The 21,113-nt window shown below is 43.3% G+C and overlaps 1 protein-coding gene across 2 annotated transcripts in view; it reads right to left on the reverse strand.

The window, feature by feature from the left end:
- Positions 1-21,113, reverse strand: part of Cers3 (ceramide synthase 3) — a 101,583-nt gene that overhangs the window by 23,941 nt on the left and 56,529 nt on the right. For both annotated transcript variants that reach the window (XM_085841662.1, XM_029479087.2), the window contains exons 9-10: positions 17,567-17,673; positions 10,849-11,002 (exon numbers count right to left, since the gene is read on the reverse strand). In XM_085841662.1, coding sequence (XP_085697788.1) covers positions 10,849-11,002; positions 17,567-17,673 — 261 coding nt within the window. The remainder of the gene's footprint in view (positions 1-10,848; positions 11,003-17,566; positions 17,674-21,113) is intronic.

A 21,113-nucleotide genomic window follows, 5' to 3' on the forward strand; every position in this document is an offset into this window, starting at 1 on the left:
AACAAATCTAGCATTCAACAATTTAAAATGGCTTGTTTTGAGTAAAAAAAAAAAAAGTAATCACAAAATTTACAAACTTGTAAATGTGGTACATACCCAGGGAGAAATTAACTTAGCAGAAACAGATCTAGAAATAAAGGGTTTGAAGGGGCGTGGTATTAAAGCAATTCCTTGTAAGGCTGAAGAGGTGAAGAGATGGCTCAGCAGTAAACAGTGCTTGTTCTTCTTACAGAGGACCTGGGTTCAATTCTCAGCACCCATGTGTCAACTCACAATTGCACATAATTCCAATGTCAAGGGATCTATGCTCTCTGACCTGCACCAGACACATGAACATGATGCAGAGACATACTTGAAGGCTAAATATTCAAACACATAAAATAAATAAATCTGAAATATATATATATATATATATATATATATATATATATGTGTGTGTGTGTGTGTGTGTGTGTGTGTGTGTGTGTTCTATTCAAGGATGCAGAAGAAAACCATACCATGGAAAGAAATACAGAAGATATTTTAAAGACCAAAATGAAATTTATAGGGAGAAAAACAAATATTTGAAATAAAACATTACATTAGACAAGATTAACCACAGGTTAAGTGCTGTGAAAGAAAAGACGAAGTACTGATTAGCGCCTCAGATATTATCAACAATGAAGCACAAAGAGGGGAAAACTCAAAAATGAACAAAGTACCAATAACCCATAGCCAAAGTAAACTGTGCATGAAGTTACAGGAGGGGGTAAGGAGGAAAGGATGATAGAAAAACATGAAGGTGAGGGATGTAGCTTGCTGGTGAGGCATCTGCCCAGAAACACAACCCCCCAGGACTGGCCCTCAGCACTGCAGGGAAAACATATGTAAACCTGAATTTGATTTAAAAAATCATTATGAATCCATGGATAGAAGAAGTTAAAAAAAAAAAAAAAACAAAGCTACAGGGAAAGGATATATCATTTAAAATAACAGTGATAAGAAGCCAGAGGACTTCTAACAGACAACATCCTAGGGAAATACTATGCAGATACTATGGGAGCCAGGGCCAGAGTGCAGGCCGACATCAACAGTAGAGATGAGGAACTGGACCCATACCATGAACAGCTCTGGAGCCCACAACCCAGAAGTAATAAAGAGTCCACTGACTTTCTCAAAAACCCAAACCAAAGCCTAAGGTGGGCAGCGCCCAGAGAATACCACCGGAGACTGAGTGCTGGCTTTCACACGGTCTCCTGTCTCCTCCACACAGGAGTACCTCTGCATGCATGTGCGTGTGAACACATTCAGGAGAGAGAGACATCCTAAGAGAAATGACAGCATGGAAGAATAACTGGAATTGAGACTGAATGGTAAACCGGGCTACATGGCCCCATGGTTACACCACTGGGCTGCATGGCCTCATGGCTACACCACCATTATCAGGCTGCATGGCCCCATGGCTACACCACCACCATTGGGCTGCATGGCCCAGTGTCTATACCACCACCATGTGCTCCAGGTCATAAAGTCTGCAACAGATAGTTCACATACAGCATTTTGCCCTGACCTAAACTCTGTAAGGAAAACCAGTTATTAACAACAAGGAGATTTTACAAAGTAAAGACTCTGCCCAGTCTCGCATGAGAGGTGGTGCTTGGGACTACAAGCCCTCTGATTCTTCAGATGCCTGACACAGAGAAATAAAGTTCTCTTGGAATTTGTATCAGGTTTCAGCAGGGAATATACAGATCATATGGTGATTCTGCTTAGAAGTCCTTTGGGAGCAAGGTTCCATTATATCCCATGGAGGGAGGCACACAGCTGAGTGTTTTCATGGGTGGCAAAAGCCATCTTGTTCGGAGCTATGGGCCACTGCAGAAGGCAACACATGCTCAGTGACATTCTAACGATGGGCTGGCCTCAAAGGAGACACCTCTGAGGGGACCCTAAGCTACAGCACTTTCTGTAGAGTTGGCTGAGGCTTTTGTTGCAACTTCTTCCCAGCCCATCCCAGTACCCTCACTGTGTCACAGATGTAGGAGAACAGAGTATTCCAAAAGTTCATGTACACACACACACACACACATCCAACTGCTATAAGGAAGAAAATTGCCTCAAGCCTCCTGAACACTTACATGGAGTCTCATCCCTTCCTTATCCTTCTCTTCCTCTGAACAGACAGGTCCTGGGGCCTTTTCAAAAGCCTGGAGTTCTTTCACACCTTTCATCCCATCTCATACTCAAAGTGGGCAAGTCATGTTTGTTTGTCTGTTTGTTTGTTTTTCAGCTGTATTGGGGGTGCATGCAAGCATCACCTAGGCAGTTACATGATAGCATCAGTTCTGACAATAGTCAATGGCTCTAATGAAGCTGGGCCCCATTGGCAGGTGGATCAGACACAATTAAATCACGGGATAGCCAAGCCCATGTCCCTGAACAACATAACCACGCTTCCAGGTTCACATCAGAATAGGTGTGCATACTGGTTGTTTGAAACAATCATGAGTCTGTGGAGTCTGTGAGCTGTGGAGTCGCAGGAAGAGTTTGTATCCAGAGCTGCCCTCAGGATCTCCTGATCGCTTACATAGTAGGAAACACCACTGTAAGAACACGGCTCCTTAGAGAGCACAGAGTGAGGTGGATGGCATACTTGATGCTCACAAAACAGAAGGCAGGATCAAGCCTCTGCCTCATAAATCACTCGGGCCCTAGAGCCCACACGATAAAGCAAAGTGTTCTTTTCGCTTCTCTAAGTTCTCACGAATAATGTTTTCTTTGTGTTATTTGAAGCTCGCTCTGAGATTTACTCACTGGGGCTGAGGAGGTGGACACAGGATGTGGCCACAGAAAATAGTTGGAGATTAACAAGGACAGTGTTGACCAGCATGGAGTCTCCCTCACACCTGCACTTACCAATCTCTTTGGCCCAAGAGCCCTTTAATAACACATTCACATCCTGGAGCAGTTGTGTAGATTTATTAACAAGCCATGAATTACATCAATTACGTCTGTCCCTTTGTCTAAAGTCAGATTCTATAGAAGGCATCTGTGTGGAGTCTCTTTCTCTCAACCTCCCCCTTCTCTCTCTCTCTCTCTCTCTCTCTCTCTCTCTCTCTCTCTCTCTCTCTCTCTCTCTCTCTCTCTCTCCCTGTCTCTGTATATCTCTGTCCCTGAATCTTTCTTTGGGTGTCTCCCTCTTTGTCTCTGTGTCTTTCTGTCTCCATCTGTGTCTCTCTCTGTCTCTCTTTCTCTCTGTGTGTGTATGTGTGTGTGTTTGAATGCTAAGAACGTGGTGACAATTTGTTCCTTTCAGAATTATATGAAAACTCATTGCGTTTTTGTCAAATGATTTTTAAATCATGGGTACAAGCCAAGTCACAGATTCTCTGAGTGCTTGTGCCTGGATCTTCCCATCCTTGTTGTCCTTTCCAGCTGGAGCAAGATGTGGTCTATGATCTAGGGGCCTTAAGTGAGCCTATTTGGGAGTCAGGAGTAAAACTCTGAATGTGAACAGTACAACTCAGAGTCTGTTTTCCTTGATGGCTTTTCTTTCTGGAAACTGCCTCATTGGCTTCTTTCTGGGTAGGTGATTTCACTAGTCTAGTGCCTCTGAAGAATGGATAACACTGGACTGATCAAATGGCTCATCAGATAAAGGTACCTGCTGCCAGACCTGAGAACCTGAGTTCAATCCCAGGAACCATATGGTGGATAGAACAGACTCCTGAAATTTGTCCTCTGAGCTCTTCAAGTGTGCAAATCTACACATGAAATAAATAGATGTAATATTTCATTTTTTTAAAAACGAACTGACAGCACTGGGCATTTTGAAACCAGAGTCAGAAATCACAATAAGGCAGGAGTATGTAAAAGAAGCTAATACACAATTAAAGCAAGCACAGCAAGCCATCCATGTGATTTGTTAATCTGTAAGCAATTTGGGGGATGGGGGGCTTGTAGATTCTACATGGACACCCAGAAGCTGAAGGCTCCTTGGAGAGCCCATCCATCCTCAGCCAGCTCTGGCATCCAGCTGCTTTCTGTAATGCCTTCCCAGGAAGCAGAATGGACTGAAGAGGCAAAGGGCTGTTCTAGTTAGTACCCCTGTCCCCAAGGCCCCTGGTTTTCTTTAAATAATGTAAATGTACTCTCTTCTCCACCAGAGGTTGGTTGCCTGGAATTAAGAGCTGCAGGGACAGGTGGTGTTGCCAGCATCAGACGCATGCTGCTGCAGCTGCATGTGGAGACTCTACACTGTTGTGGATTCTGCTTAATGCTTGCATTATGTTATCTGGGTTCCCAAAATTGCACGAGAATCCGAATGTAAATCTGAGGGTCCCTACCTACAGTTGGCTCTGATTGGTAAATAAAGTTGCCAGCAGCCAATGGCTGGGCAGAGAGACGGAGGTGGGACTGGAAGATTCATGGGCAAGGGGACGGAGGAAGAAGGATGTAGAACTGCCATGCCAGGAAAGGAATTTTCACAAATTTTGCTTAATGAAGGGCATTTTAATTTCTGTCAGTACCTACTAAAACCTTGGTGAGCTGGAGGCAGGCCTCTTTTTTATATTTCCTCTGTAACATGGTGACATTGCAAGGACATATCAGCAGGGACCATGGAATGTGAGTCACAACAGTCACCTGGCAAAAGACAGCTTAGGACACTGCCCCTGGAGCCTTGGTGGGAAGCCAAGGGTCCTGACATCCAACATCAGCTGCTGCACAGCCTGTAGGAGCGATATGAATGGCCTGACTGGGGGCTGGCTGCCAGGCAGCTGGCCTTGCAGCCATGGTGAGTTGGTAGGAAGGATGTCACTGAAGGAGCTATGCCAGTGGCAACGGAAGCCAGGGCACCCTGTGCCTTGGTGTGTCCCACACAGTGTCACCAGCTCCAGGGTACAAATGAGGAAACTGAGGCAGCAAATATGGGTAACAAGCCCATGACCACTCACCTGGGAAATTGAAGAGCTGGAAACAAAGTCTCCAGGGCCTGTGCTCTTGGCTACTTGATTGCTTTAGACAGAAGAGGCTCAGGATAAATGTAATGAGGAAAGCATTTCGGGGGCTTTTAATAAGTTCAAAAGTAAATTAAAAGACGTGTGCTATTCTATTTTGATTGTTTTGTGTTTAGAGGGGTTGTGTGTGTGGATAGCGGGGGGGGGGGGGTAGGGCTGTGTCTGTGTGTCTGTGTGAGTGTACTTGACTGTGTGCGTGTGAATACATGTGCTTTCCAGAAAACAGTCTTGGACGCTGTTTCACAGGAATCACCTGCCTGTTTTCTGAGCCAGGGTCCAGTTCAGTGGCCAGCGACTCCCAGGGGTCTTCCCTTGTCCCATTTCCTTAGTGCCAGGATTACGGGTGTGGTGACATTCTGCTACAGATTGGGGTTTTGAACTCTGATCCTCACTCTTGCACAGCAAGAACTTTGTCAGCTGAGTCACATGCTCAGCCCTGCGCTCGCTGCCTTTTAATCTCATATTTTGAGTACTTGGTATATTCATGTTACTTGCTCTTTTTGACTCCAGGCAAGTATTTTCACTTACTTTTCTAGTTATTCATTTTCTACACTTGATTCAAATAATGCCTAAAACAAAGGGTGAAGTTTTCCCCACTGGAACCTCAGTTCCAGCACTGGCTTTGTCATGAAATCTCTGTGTAAATTCTGGCTAGGCTGGAACAATCAGTTTCCTCATGGTTCCTAACCTGTTCCATTCTTCATCAACTCAGTGCAGGGCCGGCCAAGTGTCACCCTGTCAATGCAACAGACACTGATTGCCAGTTTCAGGAGGCTGGGCCAGATTGCCAAGGTTACCATAGGTCGGTCTCCAACCAGGTTATGGTGGCTGTGTTCTCTGGCTCCTCCTGAATGCCTTGGCTATTCACCAGTACAAGATGTCACAGAGACATGCTTGAGTTGGCCAGGACCCACAGTGACATTCAGAGAAGAAATGAGGGGCTTAAGAATGATCAAATTCTGTTAAATTCATGTTAAATAAAAGTGCACTATGTTGCTTCCAATTTCCTCTAAAAGCCCTTCTTGTGTTTACGTGGAGAATGACAAGATGAATATGTCAGCTTGTCATGTTTCCTCATGTGATGTGTGTGGACTGGTAGCTCATCGGAAAACTGCCCATTTTTATAAGAATCAAGTTTCAGTGTCAAGTCTATTTCCAAGCAGCAGGATGTCTGTGAGCATGATCTATGCATGTAACTTTAAACTATAGCTATATTATTTTTATTCATGCATGTGTGCATATTCATGTGTGTATGGGTGCACATGTATGGAGGTTTGTGAGTGCATGTGTTTATGTGTGAAGGTAGGTAGCAACCTTGGGTACCATCCTTAGCAATGCCATCCACCTCCTTTGGGTTCATGATCCTCATTGGCCTAAAGCTTATCAATTAGGATGAGCTAGCTGGTCAGCAAACCAAAGGAACTCTTCTGTCTCTGCCTCTCAAGCACTGAGATCACAAGATGTGTCATCACGCCTGACTTCTCATGGGTCTCAGGATTAAATTCAGGTCCTCCTGCTTGCAATGCAAGCACTTTACAGACTGATCCTCTGCCCCAGTCCTGTAGTGGTAGTCTTATTTTAAACTATTAAAGAACAAAAACAAGTAGTGGACATCCCTCATTTGGTATATACATGCAAGGCCTCTGATTTGAAAAAGAAGGGACTATTACATGCTAATTTTAGCCTTCTTTTCAGCCTGCTATACAAATATACGGGGTCCAAACATTATTAAATCGTTATTTTATAACTTTCTAGTTGCTGTTTATTATTTTCCTCTGGGATTGAAACATTCCATCCTGCAGGGAAGCTCTTTAAACAGAAAGGTAAACAACTCAAAATATCTTCAGGAAGTCCCTGAAGTGGACCAGATTCATTAGGCCCCTCCCTCCCAGAGTAAGCAACAAAAGCTTAGAGTCCTTTTCAGACCCAGCTAAGCCAAACTGCAAATATAACAATGTGAGACCAAATCAGCCTGGATGCCTAGAAGCCTGGATGAGGTTTAGGCCAACTGAGGCACCTGAAAAGGACACTCTTCAAACTGTTGAACTGCCCACAGGCTGTGCAGTTTAGCTTTGATGAGCTGCCACCCAGCTGGGGTGGGATTTAATGACACAGCTGTCTGTGAACCAATTCTGCTCCTGTAAGTCACCCCAATAAAACTCATTGGTTCATCAAAGTGTACTTTAGTCGTATCCATACTTTGTCTGTTGGGGGTGAGTAGACATGTGTGTTGCATCTCCCTAGGAAAAGTTTTGACACACAACACCACCTAAAAAACTGTGGTTTGTTCACCAAAAATTACCCAGCTCTACAAATTCTCATATTTTCTGAGAGCCTGCTCCATGTAAAGGAATTGAAGAGACAAATTCTTAATCTCCACTGTAAGACTTAAAAGACATTTTTTGGAGATTTATAAACTTCTGTAATTCCATTTTTAAAGAATCCAAGAATTAGTCAGCTTCGTACCAGCTTAAGTTGCGTGAAATGCTAAAAGCTTTTGAAGCGGAGTTGGCAGTCGGTTTCCCTGGTCCTCTAAGACTTTCAGCTCCCTTCTCTCCCTTTGCAATGCAACTCTGCCTTCAAATGCCATTCTTTAAAGGGAGGCTTAACGGCTTTGGAGGAGTTTGCTAGATTCACAGCCAGTTTTGCCACTGCAGCAGAAAAAGAGATCACATGTGCCAGCCAGCTGAAGTCATGCGCATGGCAAGTATTAGGCTGCGGGGCCATGATCCTGTCAAATTGCAATTGGAAACAGCTTTTCCCAAGGACAGCATGAGGAATCAGGGATTCTTGCTCAGTGTCTGCCAGACTGCTGCATTTCTAATCGGGCCTGGCATGATCTGTTAGACATCAGAAATGTTAAAGTCACAGTGAAACCAAACAAGGGTGTCCATTGGCCTCCAAGTGTGGCCAATGGCTTCCTACCAGACCTAGAATTATGTCACTCATCAGTTAATATGAGGACAGTTCCTGTACAAGGACAGGAGGTTCATCTCACCAGATGGTACCACAGGTTAATCTGAAGGCTGTGTCTTTCTGCTAACTACTAAGCATCAGTTGTTTAACTGTCCACCTTGGAACCTCATCTCTGTTTCTTCAATTTTTTGGTGCAGAAGTAATGTTTTCATAGGAAAATATTTAGATTTCTCATGAATGTTGCTAGAATGTTGATCTGGAACATTTAGTGAAAGTTAATTTTCTGGTACTCCCAAATTTAAGGGAAAGTCAATTTTCAAAAATAACCAGGAAGCCAAGAGTCGTTCACAGATTTAATCCCAGTGCTTAGGAGATAGAGGCAGGATAATCTCTATAAGTCAGTGTGGTCTACATAGTAAGTTCTAGGCCAGCCAGGATGACCTAGTAAGACCCTGTCTCCAGGGGGGAAAGTCCCAAACAAAACCCACGTCAGAAGTTTAAGGAAAACAAAAATATCTCAGGGTTTAGTTTAAAAAATATCAATCCAGGTAAGGTAAAGATTAATCCCTAAACTCAGATCTCTAAATCTAGATGCTCATAGATGGCTGGGAACTTAGAGGCCAGTGACAGCAGTACCTGTTTCATTTGTTCCCTCTTCAGGGGTCTTTCAGATAAACTTACTACAGTAGAAAATAAATAAATCAGGTTTGACAAAGCAGCTAGCTACTTGTTGCACACAACTCCTCACAGTGGGACAAGGCTGTTACCCACAGGTGGTGGCGCTCCAGAGCGAACCCGCTCTAACTATCACCCCAGAAGATACTTAATGAAGTTCATTTAGGCACACACAACTAGTCTGACTTTCTTTACTTGCTTCCGAGTCAAATTCCATCAGCAGCAGAATCCATGCGAGTCCTCAGAGCCAGTGGCTTCTGCTTCCAAAACACGGCCCAGACTGACTGGTTAGCATACTTCATACACTGTAATTGTAGCTAGTGAGTCACTTCTCTAAGTCAGTGTTTGTGTCTTATGCATTGCTCAAGTCCTGCCCTTACTACTTCTGAAATTAAAAGTCCAGAGTAAATACAAAATGAACAAACATAAACGGTCAAGTATCTAAAGGGTATTAGGAATTGGTATTACAGTTGTGTATTACAGAACCATCTTTTGGTCTTGAAATCACATGTGTACTGCTAGTCCTGTAAGAGTACAATGACTGACGATGACAAGTGCCCATTGTCCAGGGGGGTAGCAGCTGTCTTGACACTGAAGTGTAGTATGTTACTTGAACATGTGGGGTGATGATGGTGTAGGTAAACCTGCTGTTTTGCTGGGTGCGTAAAATTACAGCAGAGATAATAATGCATAATATATAGAACTTGATGATTAATGAATATTACTTATATATTTATTGTATAGCTCTCATAATTATCATACAGTGAAACCCTTTGCATATTTATATAGGAGCAAATTATAAAGATGTTGCTGTGTTGCTCTAGCCCAGTTTCATACATCTCAATGTCTACAGTTCTTCATCATTTTATCTTGTGCTCCAATTATTCTCATGATGTTATGTTCACCTTGACCCAAGAAGCATCATGCTAATATAGCCTAAGTATGGAGTAGTCAGTGCCAACTAGGTCTGTGTGAGTTCACATAATGACTTCATCATCCAGCAATGCATCTTTGAACGTGATCTGTAGTTAAACAATGTGTAGCTGTATTTAGCAAAGTTTTTTCCCCCAGAAACAAACTACAGCCAAATGATGGGCAACATTGCAAAAGCAGAAGCAAGCTCATGGAAAAAGTGTTACGTACAGACTGGAAGTTCAACAAAGGAACAGAAAGCTCTGAGATGCCATGCACTCATCTCAAAGCCTATCTGGGGCTGGGGAGATGGCTCACAGTAAAGTGCTTGCATGAGAACTTGAGGTGAGATCCCTAGCACTGATGGGAAAGCTGCCCACAGTAGTGGAACATATCTGTAATCTCAGTATCAAAAAGGCAGAGCCCAGAGCTTGCTGGCCAAGAAGAAAAGCCAAACCTGAGAGTGTAGGCTCAGTGAGAGACTCTGTCTCAAAACAAAGGTGGAGAATGATTGAGGAAGACAACTGACATTGACCCCTGGTTCCATCCATGCTTGTGCAGCTGCATACACACATATACCTGCACACACACACACATAAATGTGATATATATATATATATATATATATATATATATATATATATATATATATATATACACAGATATATATACACACAGATATATACACACACACGTATATATATATATTATGTGTGTGTAGTATATATATTTATATTTATAAAACACATACTCACATATCTCAAAACTAAATAAATTTTAATACAAAGGATTCTCAAACTAGTAGCCGTGTTTTGGGATTAAAAAAAATTTACCAACTGCCATGTCCTCTAATAAAGTCTTTCTTCCTCTTCAGTACTTCAGATGCCTGAAACCTGCTCTACCACTGAGCTATTCCTTGATCCCCTAAATCAAAGAGCCTCTCCTGAGAAACTTATACTACAGAAAATGTCTTTACAGAAAAGTCAGACAACAGTTCACTGGTGGAACACCATTCTAGTATGTGAAAGGTCCTGGGTTTGATCCCCAGCACCTCAAACAAAACCAATCAAACCAAGAAAAATAAATGATATTGGTTAAAACTATTCAGTTTTATACTCACTGGCCTTCACTTTGAATATGCCAGTGAGGTAGCCTAGCTGTAGAATATAACAAGCATAAGGGCCTAGCTTCTGTTCCCTGTCAATCAATAAAGCAAATAATGTGCTTGTAAGTGGAATGTGCTTGTAAGAAAATGTAAGTGAACACCATGATCTATTGTCTGAACCTCACTTTTATTCAGATAATTGAGACCACAGTGTAGAAACATCTCCGACTTGGGGAGCCTTACCTGTGTGAATATGCATCTGTTGAGCATCTTCAGGATAAAGTAACCCCAGTAAACGTGGAGGCCCTGAAGGATCATGAGTTGGAGGTTGAGGAAGATGTAGGAGAAGAAGGGCTCGAGATAGTGCAAAGGCAGGATCAGAGTGCAGTACAGAATCCTGTGGGAAAAATTGGGAAAACTCGTTGGTCAAAGCACTGGTGAATCACAATGAGAAAACACATTTTTCCCTTTCCGAAGTACACCAGTCCTCGAAGTACACCAGTCCTTAATAGCAAAAGATGTCCAGAAAATTCTCTATAGGAAAGAAACTGTGATATTAGAATTTATATCATACTTCACAGACAATCAAAAAGTATAGCCTGTTTCCTGAGGAAAAAATGAAAAGAAAGATGTTCCAGGCCACTTCCTGTTTGACAGCCCCTGCTCCTAGGAAAACAGAAAAGCTTTAGCTTCCAGGAAGAGAGAAGCCATGGATGCAAGAGAGACGACACATGCTTACATGTGGCCCCTTATGACATGGTTTCATTTACTTGATGTCAACCATGGCATGAGAGGGTCAGGATGTAGTTCCCTGACAGCAGGTACTTAGCACACACAAGGCCAAGATTCGATCCTCAGCACCCCTCCCCAAACACATAGCTCATGCTTTCCTAAAGTGAGCGGCCCTCCTTATCCGCTGCACACACAGACTCCTGAACACAACTTTAACTGCCTCATGTGTCAAGATACTTGGCATCTTCAGCTCTTACTCCTGGATGAAAAGCTAAATGTTCTCTTAGCAAACCTCATATGACTGTGATTTTAGAGTACCTAGAAAGGTTGGCTTATAAGCATCTATTTACTTATTAAAAAAAAATTTGTTCATTTAAATCGAGAAAACAAGAAAAAGGAGAAAATATTCAGAGTTCCAGTCTCTTAAATGACGCTATAATTTTAGTGTCTTGTCTTCCTTTTTTCTCAATACATTATTGAATTTTTAAATGAACTGACAGTAATCTTGATGGGGTTTAGCATAGAGCTCAGTGAGTTGTAGGATACAGAACAGACCACTGTGCCTAGGAAATGCCCCCAATATATCCCTCTACAGCTATGCTCTCTCCATCCTTAGTGGGTGCAACCACTTCTCTGCTCCCCACCCTTCACTGATATCTTTTCCCAGAGTGTTCTTGAGACTGTTGTCTTTTACTTTCCCACTGCTTTTATGACTTGACCAAGTCCCCAGGGGAATCAGTAGCATTCCCTTGTCACTCAGTGGTGTCCCGCTATACAGACTGATCACCCTTTATCTGTTCACCTATTGAGAAGCACTGGAACTGCTTTCTGTGTTTAACCACTATGAATAGAGTCACTACATAGACCCACACACATGCTTTTACGTGAACAGAAGTTGTCATTACTGAAGGGCAAGTAGGTAAGTAGAACTGTGTGGCATACGGCAAGTTCAGGGGTAACTTTGAGAGAGTAAAGTATTGTTCTCTGGAGTGGCTGCTGTGCATCTACCCTCCTCCCATGTCTGTTGTCCACATCTTCCTCAGCATTGCCTATTGTCTTGCAGAGATATCTGTCTTCATGTTAAATACAGTTCTTGGCAGGTTCTATGTTTATGTTGGTTCGAATAGGAATGGAACCCATAGGCTCATATGTTTGAATGCTTAATGACCTGGGAGCAGAACTGTTTGAGAAGGATTGGGAGGTGTGGCCTGTTAGAGGAATTATGGCTTTGTTGGAGGACATGAATCACTGGGGGTGGGCTTTGAAGTTCTTTAAGACCCCATTCCAGGCCTAAGATGTAGAACTCTCAGCTCCTCCAGCACCATGTCTGCCTGGATGCCTCCAGGCTTCCCACCATGATGATAAATGACCAACCTCTGAAACTGTAAGCAAGTCTCAAATTAAATGCTTTTTTTTAAATAAGAGTTGCCTTGATCATGGTGTCTCTTAACAGCAATATAACAGTGACCAAGACAACAGTTAAATTCATTTATGCCAGAATCATTTTCTATTGCTCAAAAACCTTGAAGTAGCTAGTCTTTCCCAAATAGAAGATCCTAGAAGTGTATATTCATAAGAGAGAGACACTCCTTTCCAAGTGTACATTGAAGGTGTAGAAGTCCAAGGTATGTTCTGGAGAGTACCAAACATTGTCACATTGTTTTCTAAAACTACAAAGCCTTTCTGATAAGGCCATCAGAAATTTATGAATAACTTATTTGGGTTGCTCTACCAGTGTCTTAGGGTTTTACTGCTGTGAACAGACACAATGACCAAGGCAACTCTTGTAAAGAACAACATTTAATTAGGACTGGCTTATAGGTTAAGAGGCTCAGCCCATTATTATCATGGCAGGAAGCACAGTAGAGTCCAGGCAGGCATGTGCTGGAGGAACTGAGAGTTCTACATCGTCATCCAAAGGAAGCCAGGAGCAGACTGTTTCCAGGCAGCTGTGAGAAGGGTCTCAAAGCCCACCCCAACAATGACACACTTCCTCCAATAAGGTCATACCACCTAATAGTGTCATTCCCTGAGCCAACCACATTTAAACCACCACAACCAGTATTTATATGGTGGTTTTAAAGATTGCTACTTTAAAACTCAAGGCAAGCTAAACAGGCATCACTTGCAAGACTTCGAGGGTTCCTTTATATCTGTTTGCTCTGCTCTTCACTGCTTCCTCTGGTACGAGTTATATGAGTTCAAGCTCAGGTTCAGCCTGTTAAAAAACTCGCCATGTAACCTATTTTCATGCAGACATCTCTTAAGTTTACTTTTTAACTCAAAAATATAACTCTACTATCTTTTTAGAAATTCAAAATATATTTTTAAAATGCCTAAAAATCTGATGATATTTTAGGATATTATATTCTACCTACATGACTTCATATGTCAAGAACACTACACATATGATTTGGGACCCTGATTTTTCCTACTCCATGACACGGACACCTTTTCCTCTTAATGAATGTAGCTATATAATAGAAGCAAGCGAACTTATGTCCTAACCAGGGCTAGTGACACCACAGATCCTGAAGAAGGTTCTTTGGCCATGGCCATCGCCTCACTAAACCAGTGCAATTCCTAACTGCAGGCTAAAATCTGACCTTATACACACACATAAGGACAGTTCTAAACCTTTATCAAGGAAACTTCTCTCTGTGACAGATGAGGACCATTACAGAAATCTACAATTAATCAAAATGCAGTCATGGAACCCAGTCCCAGTGGACACATTTACAGTTCAACTCCCTTATGTATCAGGGGTTACTGAGAAGAGGGTAGGAAGACTGCAAGAGCCAGAGGATTGGGAGTTTGCTGTGAGAGTGTGTCTGAAGCCACACTCATAAAGTCTCACCAGCATGACTCCTTACCCATGAGCTGAGCAAGGGCAACAACAACAGACATGCTCACATGTACGGAGAAAGATGACAAGACCTCAGCCCTACACAAAGAACTACAGGCAACTAAGGAATGCTCACAGCTGACAGCACGGTCTTCCCCAGGAAAGAGCACAGTCATACAGTATCCAATGTGAAGTGTTCAGTGCTGAAAATGGTAGTAAATACAACATTATACTGACTGAGCAGGTTGCATTTATGTATTGAGACCTATGAATGTATATAATAATAATGCAAACATACATACGTGTGTGTGTGTGTAAAACAATAATTAATGAAAAAAGAGACCATGATTTTGAAAGAAACCATGGAAAAGAGACCTTTGGAGAGTTTGGAGGAAAGGGAAGGGGGAAATGATGGAATTATTTTAAAAATCTCAAAAAATAAAAAAGTAATAAAATAGAAAGGGAAAGGTAATAAATACTTCAGGCCACTGGTCACCTGGTCTCTGTTGCAGCTACTTAGTCTAGCCCTGTCATTGTAAGAAACGAACATCTGTATGGCACCTTGTATATAAATTAGTGAGTGGCTGGGTGAATGCCAGTAAAGCTTTATTAACAAGCCAGAGTGCGAGTTAGAGCTGAATCTAAGCCATAGTTTGCATTGTAACAGCTGCACAAGAACATTCCACCACACATTGCAACTCAACTTTTCCCTGATAAGACAGTGAAGTGCTTTCCCAAACTCTCATTATATTGTAAAGAACATGGTGGGAATTACTTGGGAAACATATTAAAATTGTTCAGTTCTCCCTTTAGAGAAGCTAAACTCCTGGACCCAAGTCAGACACTACACTCATTGCCTGTGACAATATATTGCTCAGCTGCTTTCCTGCAGGACACACACCTTACGTTACGTTCTTGTGCCCAGTGTGGCGGCATCACTTCCTCGCATCCTGAGCAAAATGTCCTGTCAGTCTCCGAGGGAAAGGGCGCTCGCTGCCTGTTCCGCTATGTTTATATGTTACTATTTTCATTTGTTCTTTTGTGGGCTGTTTGTACATGATATCTGACTATTTTCTGTTAAGAAATTATTAGCCTATATTCATTGTACAAAATGATAAATGTCATTACAGGGACAAGCCCCTTCCCCCATGCACATGAAGTTATTTACTGATTGTGGGGAACTTACTTGTTGCTGCTACCTCTTTTTTTTTTTTTAATCTCTGAGGATTGAATCCAGGATCTGGGTGGAGTCTTGCCTATTATGCAAGACTGTGGGAAGCCACATATGCCGTTGCAGAGTGGCACAGGCTTCTGCTGGCCACCACGCATACATAGGCAGTAAAGTTTTTTTGCCAAGATGAGGTTTTGAGAATTAACCAAAATTAACCAATCAGATGAGAGAGAAGTTGACCAATCAGATGAGAGAGAAGTTAACCAATCAGATGAGAGAGAAGTTAACCAATCAGATGAGAGAGAAATTAACCAATCAGATATAGGCATGCAAATGAGGTGGTAAGCATCAACCAAGCACAACCAATCCGGGTGTGAGACACGCCTCTCCTAGGCCTATATAAAGCAGCACCAGTTCTGGGCTCAGGGTCTATTCGCCTCTACAATCAAGCTCTCCCAATAAACGTGTGCAGAAGGATCCTGTTGCAGCGTCGTGAGTCGGCCGCGCAAGACAAGACTCCACCCAGAGTAATGCCCAGCCCATATCATGACATTTGTATATTTTTGCGTGTGCTCGCCTCCCAGGAATAAAGGTCCCCGTACTATTCTGATTACCCCTAAATTTATAACCTGGGTCCATGGGCTTAGCATTGGGGCTAACTCTAGCCTGCTCTGCAGTGGCAGCTGTCCCATGGGTGTGCCTCACCAGCAGGCAGATTCCCAAAGTCATAGCCACATCCCATGGTCATCTGTGTTCTTCTCAAGTACTTGCCCCTTACCCAGTCCCCTACCAGAAATCTGTCAGTGCCAAAGTGAAAAAATACTAAAAAAACTAAACCAAAAAAAAAAAAAAAACAAAAAACAAAACAAAAAAACCCAAAAAACGAAACCACAACTATTCTTTTCACAGTTTACCAGGTAATGTGAACTACCAAACACATACATCACTCACTTTAATTCACCGAAAGAAAGAGTGGGGTGTGGAGCCTGGGAGAGGAGTCTCACTACAGCAAGACTGGCTACCTTGCTTCTGCTTGAGGACAGTGAAGGCAGAAGACAGGGCTGTGGTGGAGGAGGAATCTGTCCCTGCATATACAGAATCCCGCAGGGAGGCACGATGGGAAATTCAAGAGGTTGAAGGAGCCTTGGTGGCACTTCCCTCCACGTTGAAAGCTCTGTAGTTTAAAACTTGTTTAGGGGAGAGTGGTGGCAGGGAAGGTGGCACAAGGGGAGGTGCCAGAGGTGGGTGTAGATATTCAAGGAGCCTTTCACAGGGGTGTGGCTTTCCTTATAAGAGCAACAGGGAAAGCTGATTTTAGAAAGCTATTGAAACATTCCTCACACTCTTCATAGCTGCATCTGGCAAGATGCCATTTGTCCTGGTTCCTTAATCTTGAGGTGGAACTCACCACACCCCTGTGACCGGGAAGTTCAGGAGAGACCCACAGCCAACCTGGCAAACTTGCCTGGCTCCTGGAATGGCAGAAGCATTCATTAAAATGCAAATGGCTCTGGCGGAGCTCAGTGTAGTAAGAGAGGTGGGGCCGAAGGCGGGGCTCTTGAGTGTAGGAGATGTAGGTCAGAGGTCACAGATTTCAAGGCCTGCCTTCATACGTCTGGACCCCAGTTCATCTGTGAAATGAGAACTCCCTGCCTACCTCATCTAGGAGTTACAAGCACTGATCTTGGTACCTCAGGAAGGGCTCAGCACACAGTAGGCTCTTAGGACAGGGCAAGTAAAGCTATCACCCTCACTCCCGTTCTGGCTCCACCCACTTCCTGTGTCAACTCGGGGGCGAGCTGCCCCACCTCCAGCTGCAGAACTGGCTAGGTTCGGCTCCACCAGAAGGAGCAGCTTTGGAGTGAATGGATGCGCCTTCTGAACATTCTCTTCCAGGTCAGGGTGTGGAGGGGAGGGACCGCTGTGGAGCTGGCCAGGGTCTATCATTTTTCAGGACCTAACAAAATCACTCTATGATGCTTCTGGTTTGGTCAAAGAATAAGAAGCCCCATCCTGGCACTGGTCTTCTTGATGGTATCCTGGCATGAACTCAGACATGTGTGCACGTGTGTGATTATCCACTCCCAGCTTTACCATGTCACCACCTTATACAGGAAGCTACAATGTTTGTTGTTGTTGTTGTTGTTAGTAAAGCTGTGAAGGGATGGTGTTGTGACTGTCACATGGCAGGATGTGGCGCCTTGTCTACTCACCAGAATGGAAAAATAATGAATCGGCTAATGAAGAAGACGACGGTGAAGATGAAGAACAGGGTGTTACATGTCTGCTTCCATCCAGCATAGGAAAACATCTTAGCAGACTGAAAATGAAGAGAGAGACTACATTCAGTTAAAATGCTCAGGGCATACATTGTAAAAGCCACTGGATGAGGTCTTGCTTGAAAGCCACCTGGGAAGGTCTGAGCCACAGCTGGAACATAGGTGAGATGAGATTGACCATGTGGTAACCCTCAAAGGTACAGCAAAGCTCTGAGACTCAGTACATGTTTGAAAATTGCAATAATATAATAATGCCTTAAAGGATATGTGAAATAGTGATAACAAGCTCCCTATGTTTCTAAAACACTGGATGTGAGCATGATGAATCCTAATGCTTTTTTTAATGAACATCTATTTCATATTTTCCTTTCTTCAAAAGGGGAGCTGGACTGGAAAAAAACTGGAACAGGAGTGAAATGTGGGGTGCCTGGAATCCTGCAGCCAATGCAACATTAGGGATGCTCTATTGTACGCTCCCATGAAGCCCAGAGTTGAAGTGGAAGTGGAAGGTGAGGCATGAGCGCCTGGATACAGACCACCCTCTAGGGAATCTCCCAGGGGCTCATGTATTTGAATGCTTGGTCATCCTCGGTGCATTACTTTAGGTTATAGAGCTTTTAGGAGGAAGGACAGTACTGCGTCATATTGGATTTGAGGGTTACCTGTGCACACTTGAGATGTGGATTCCAGCTTCCTAGTCCTGCTGAGGGTCTTCTCCACTATTGTGGCTATCTAACCAGAACTCTACACCAAAATAAACTGTCTTAAATTGCTTTTGGTCCTGATATTTTGTCATACCAACAGAGAAGTCATTAATACAAGGGAGCATGCCTTAGACTTGAAAAGGTTCAGAAATTACATCTTGGAGGCTCAAGTTCTTTGTCAAACTAGCAAGGCAACAAGTGTCTGAACTGCATTCTCCATGCTTTCCACCATGCACCAAGGATGAGGGCATCCTGTCGGGGCAGCAGAAGCTACAGTGGGGACAGCTTCGGCAGCTACTATAGAAAGCCAGTATACCCAGTAATGGGGGCTGGGTAAGAGGCAAAGGGCAGAGTCTTAGAATGACAGAATGGAGTGCATAGCTCCCTTCAAGGTCAGAAGCTGTGCCAAGGTGGGAGGCTGGATATATGCCGGGGTATCAGAATCTCTGCGAGTCCACTCACGAAGCTAAAATTCCACTGCTGGACAGAAATACCCTCAATACCCTCTTGGCTGGATAGCAATAAAATACCAAATGGTAGGCCTTAATAAATGCTAAGTAACTATCAGGGTACATAAAAATGTTGGGTACTGGACATAAACAGGGACATGGAGAATGTCAGAGAATGTCACTCAGAAGCCAAGAAAGGCAATAAACGAGGCACGTATGAGAAAGAGCTGTGGGTGTTGAGGGAGGTTTTGTTGTTGCAAAGAAAGAGCTAAGGGACACAGCACCTGTCTGAGGCTTACCAACTCGGAAGATGTCTACACAGCAAAGGCAGAGCCAGGTCTGGGTTCAATTAGAAGTTGATTGAGAAAGCGAACACTTGACAACTATTCAAAGAAACCATGGGTCATATGTCCTTGGGAAAACACCAAAAGGAGGCCCCGCCTCCCACCACCACACAGCGCTGTCTCTACCCCCAGCTGTTGATGGAAGGCACTGGCCTTGGGTATGAGCCTTGAGTTAGATCACGACTGTGGATCAAGAATGACTCATGATTTAGTAACAACATGAGGCTGGGCTTATATTTTAACCATGAAGGAACCTTGAAGTTTGACATGACATTACCCCCTATTTTTTTTTACCCAAAAACTTGGAAATTTTTCAAACAGTAATGAGCTAAACATTATAATATACCATAAGGGATTGGTATGACTTCTCATGTTACCAGCTGGGGCTAGAAAACAAAACACTAAGTAATTTGCCCAAGTCTCTTAGGGAGTGATGTCTATGGCAAGGGAGCAGGAATGCTGAGCAAAGCCAGCACTCAGGCCCTGAGCCTTAACATCTCCCGTTCCCTTAAAAACACAATGGAAGAGTTTTAATGCTGCATACACCAAGGCGGAGCAAATGAGGGTTCAGGAACAAGACATAGGTATGGAACTCTTCCTCAGGCCCTAGCCTTGCTTTCCAGCCAGGGTCACTAAGATGGGACCAGAGAAAGGGGTGATTGTAGTGAGGTGACCATGTTCAGAACAAACACAACAGGACACAACCCTGGCACAGCCCTGCTCTGCTGAGCCTGCAGCCCTGAAGCATATACCAACACTCTATGCTGAGAATCACTTAGATAGAGGCCAGTTGCTTTGATCTGACTTCAAATGACTTCTGGTTACTTATTAAGTAGGGTTGGGCAAATTACCTTCCAGCGCATGGGCTAAATCTAGCCAAGCCTTGAGAATGGTTTTCATATTTTGTTTTTATTATTGTTGTTTTAACTTTTATTTATTTATGTATGAGTTTTCTGTGTTCATATATGGTGCATGCTAGAAGAGTGCATCAGATCCCATTATAGACGGTTGTCAAACACTATATGGTTGCTGGTAATTGAACTCAGGACCGCTGGAAGAGCATCCTGTGCTCTTAACTGCTAAGCCATCTCTCTAACCCCTGTTTTTCATATTTGTAAGAAGATATAAAAATGGGGGGCATAGAAGAATCATATGAAGCCCACAAAACTAGATTTCCTCTCTAGTATGTTATCAAAAGCTCAAATCTGAATCTGGAAGAACAAAATCCTATTACATGTAATTGCTTCCATATCAATCTATATTCAAATATTAGCACTCCAAGGAGCTAACCTGGGCATGAAGTAGTCCAGCACTCTTTTCCCTGGGTTTGTTAGGAATCAGTACACTGAAGTGAGTCAACTGGTTCTGGGAAATGCTGGTAACTATAGCAGGAGACTGCACAGAGAGAGGACCACTCAATCATAGCCTGTGCCAGCAGGAACTGATGCTAACAGAGAGGTCAAGGACAGCTCTGGAGCAGAAGTGGGAAGGCTTTTGTCTCAGTGTTCTCTGCTTCAGGACACACTTTAAGCCCTCTTTCTCCTTTAGAAAATGAATACCCTTTGACAAAAGCCAGTGGGCATTCCCTACAGCAGGAGACGGGGTTGTAGGAAGTGTAGACTGAATATTCACAGCCAGCCTCTGAGGGTGCTCTCCAACCTTGAGAATCCAGTTCCAAGTTTTGCCTCTAAGAAACTTGAATTTGTTTTTCATTCAGCTATCTCATATCACTTCCTGAATGGACAGCAGCGCGCAGCTCCCATGAACACAGTCACACAAACCAGTCTCACTTGCACAGTGTAGAGACTGGAAAAATACACACCGAAAGGCTTCATCTTGAAGGGTCTGGGAGACTGCACCTTCTTAGACATTGGGTATTTTCAGGACAGAGCGCCCTGCCAAATCACTCACAGATAATTCTCTCTGTGAGCACTTAGAGAAAACCAGGACATGGCACTGTCATTGTCTTTTAAAATGGTAAACA

Source organism: Mus caroli, unplaced genomic scaffold (assembly GCF_978045245.1).
Source record: "Mus caroli unplaced genomic scaffold, Mus_caroli_1 scaffold_8, whole genome shotgun sequence".
In the NCBI taxonomy this organism is placed as follows: Eukaryota; Metazoa; Chordata; class Mammalia; order Rodentia; family Muridae; genus Mus; species Mus caroli.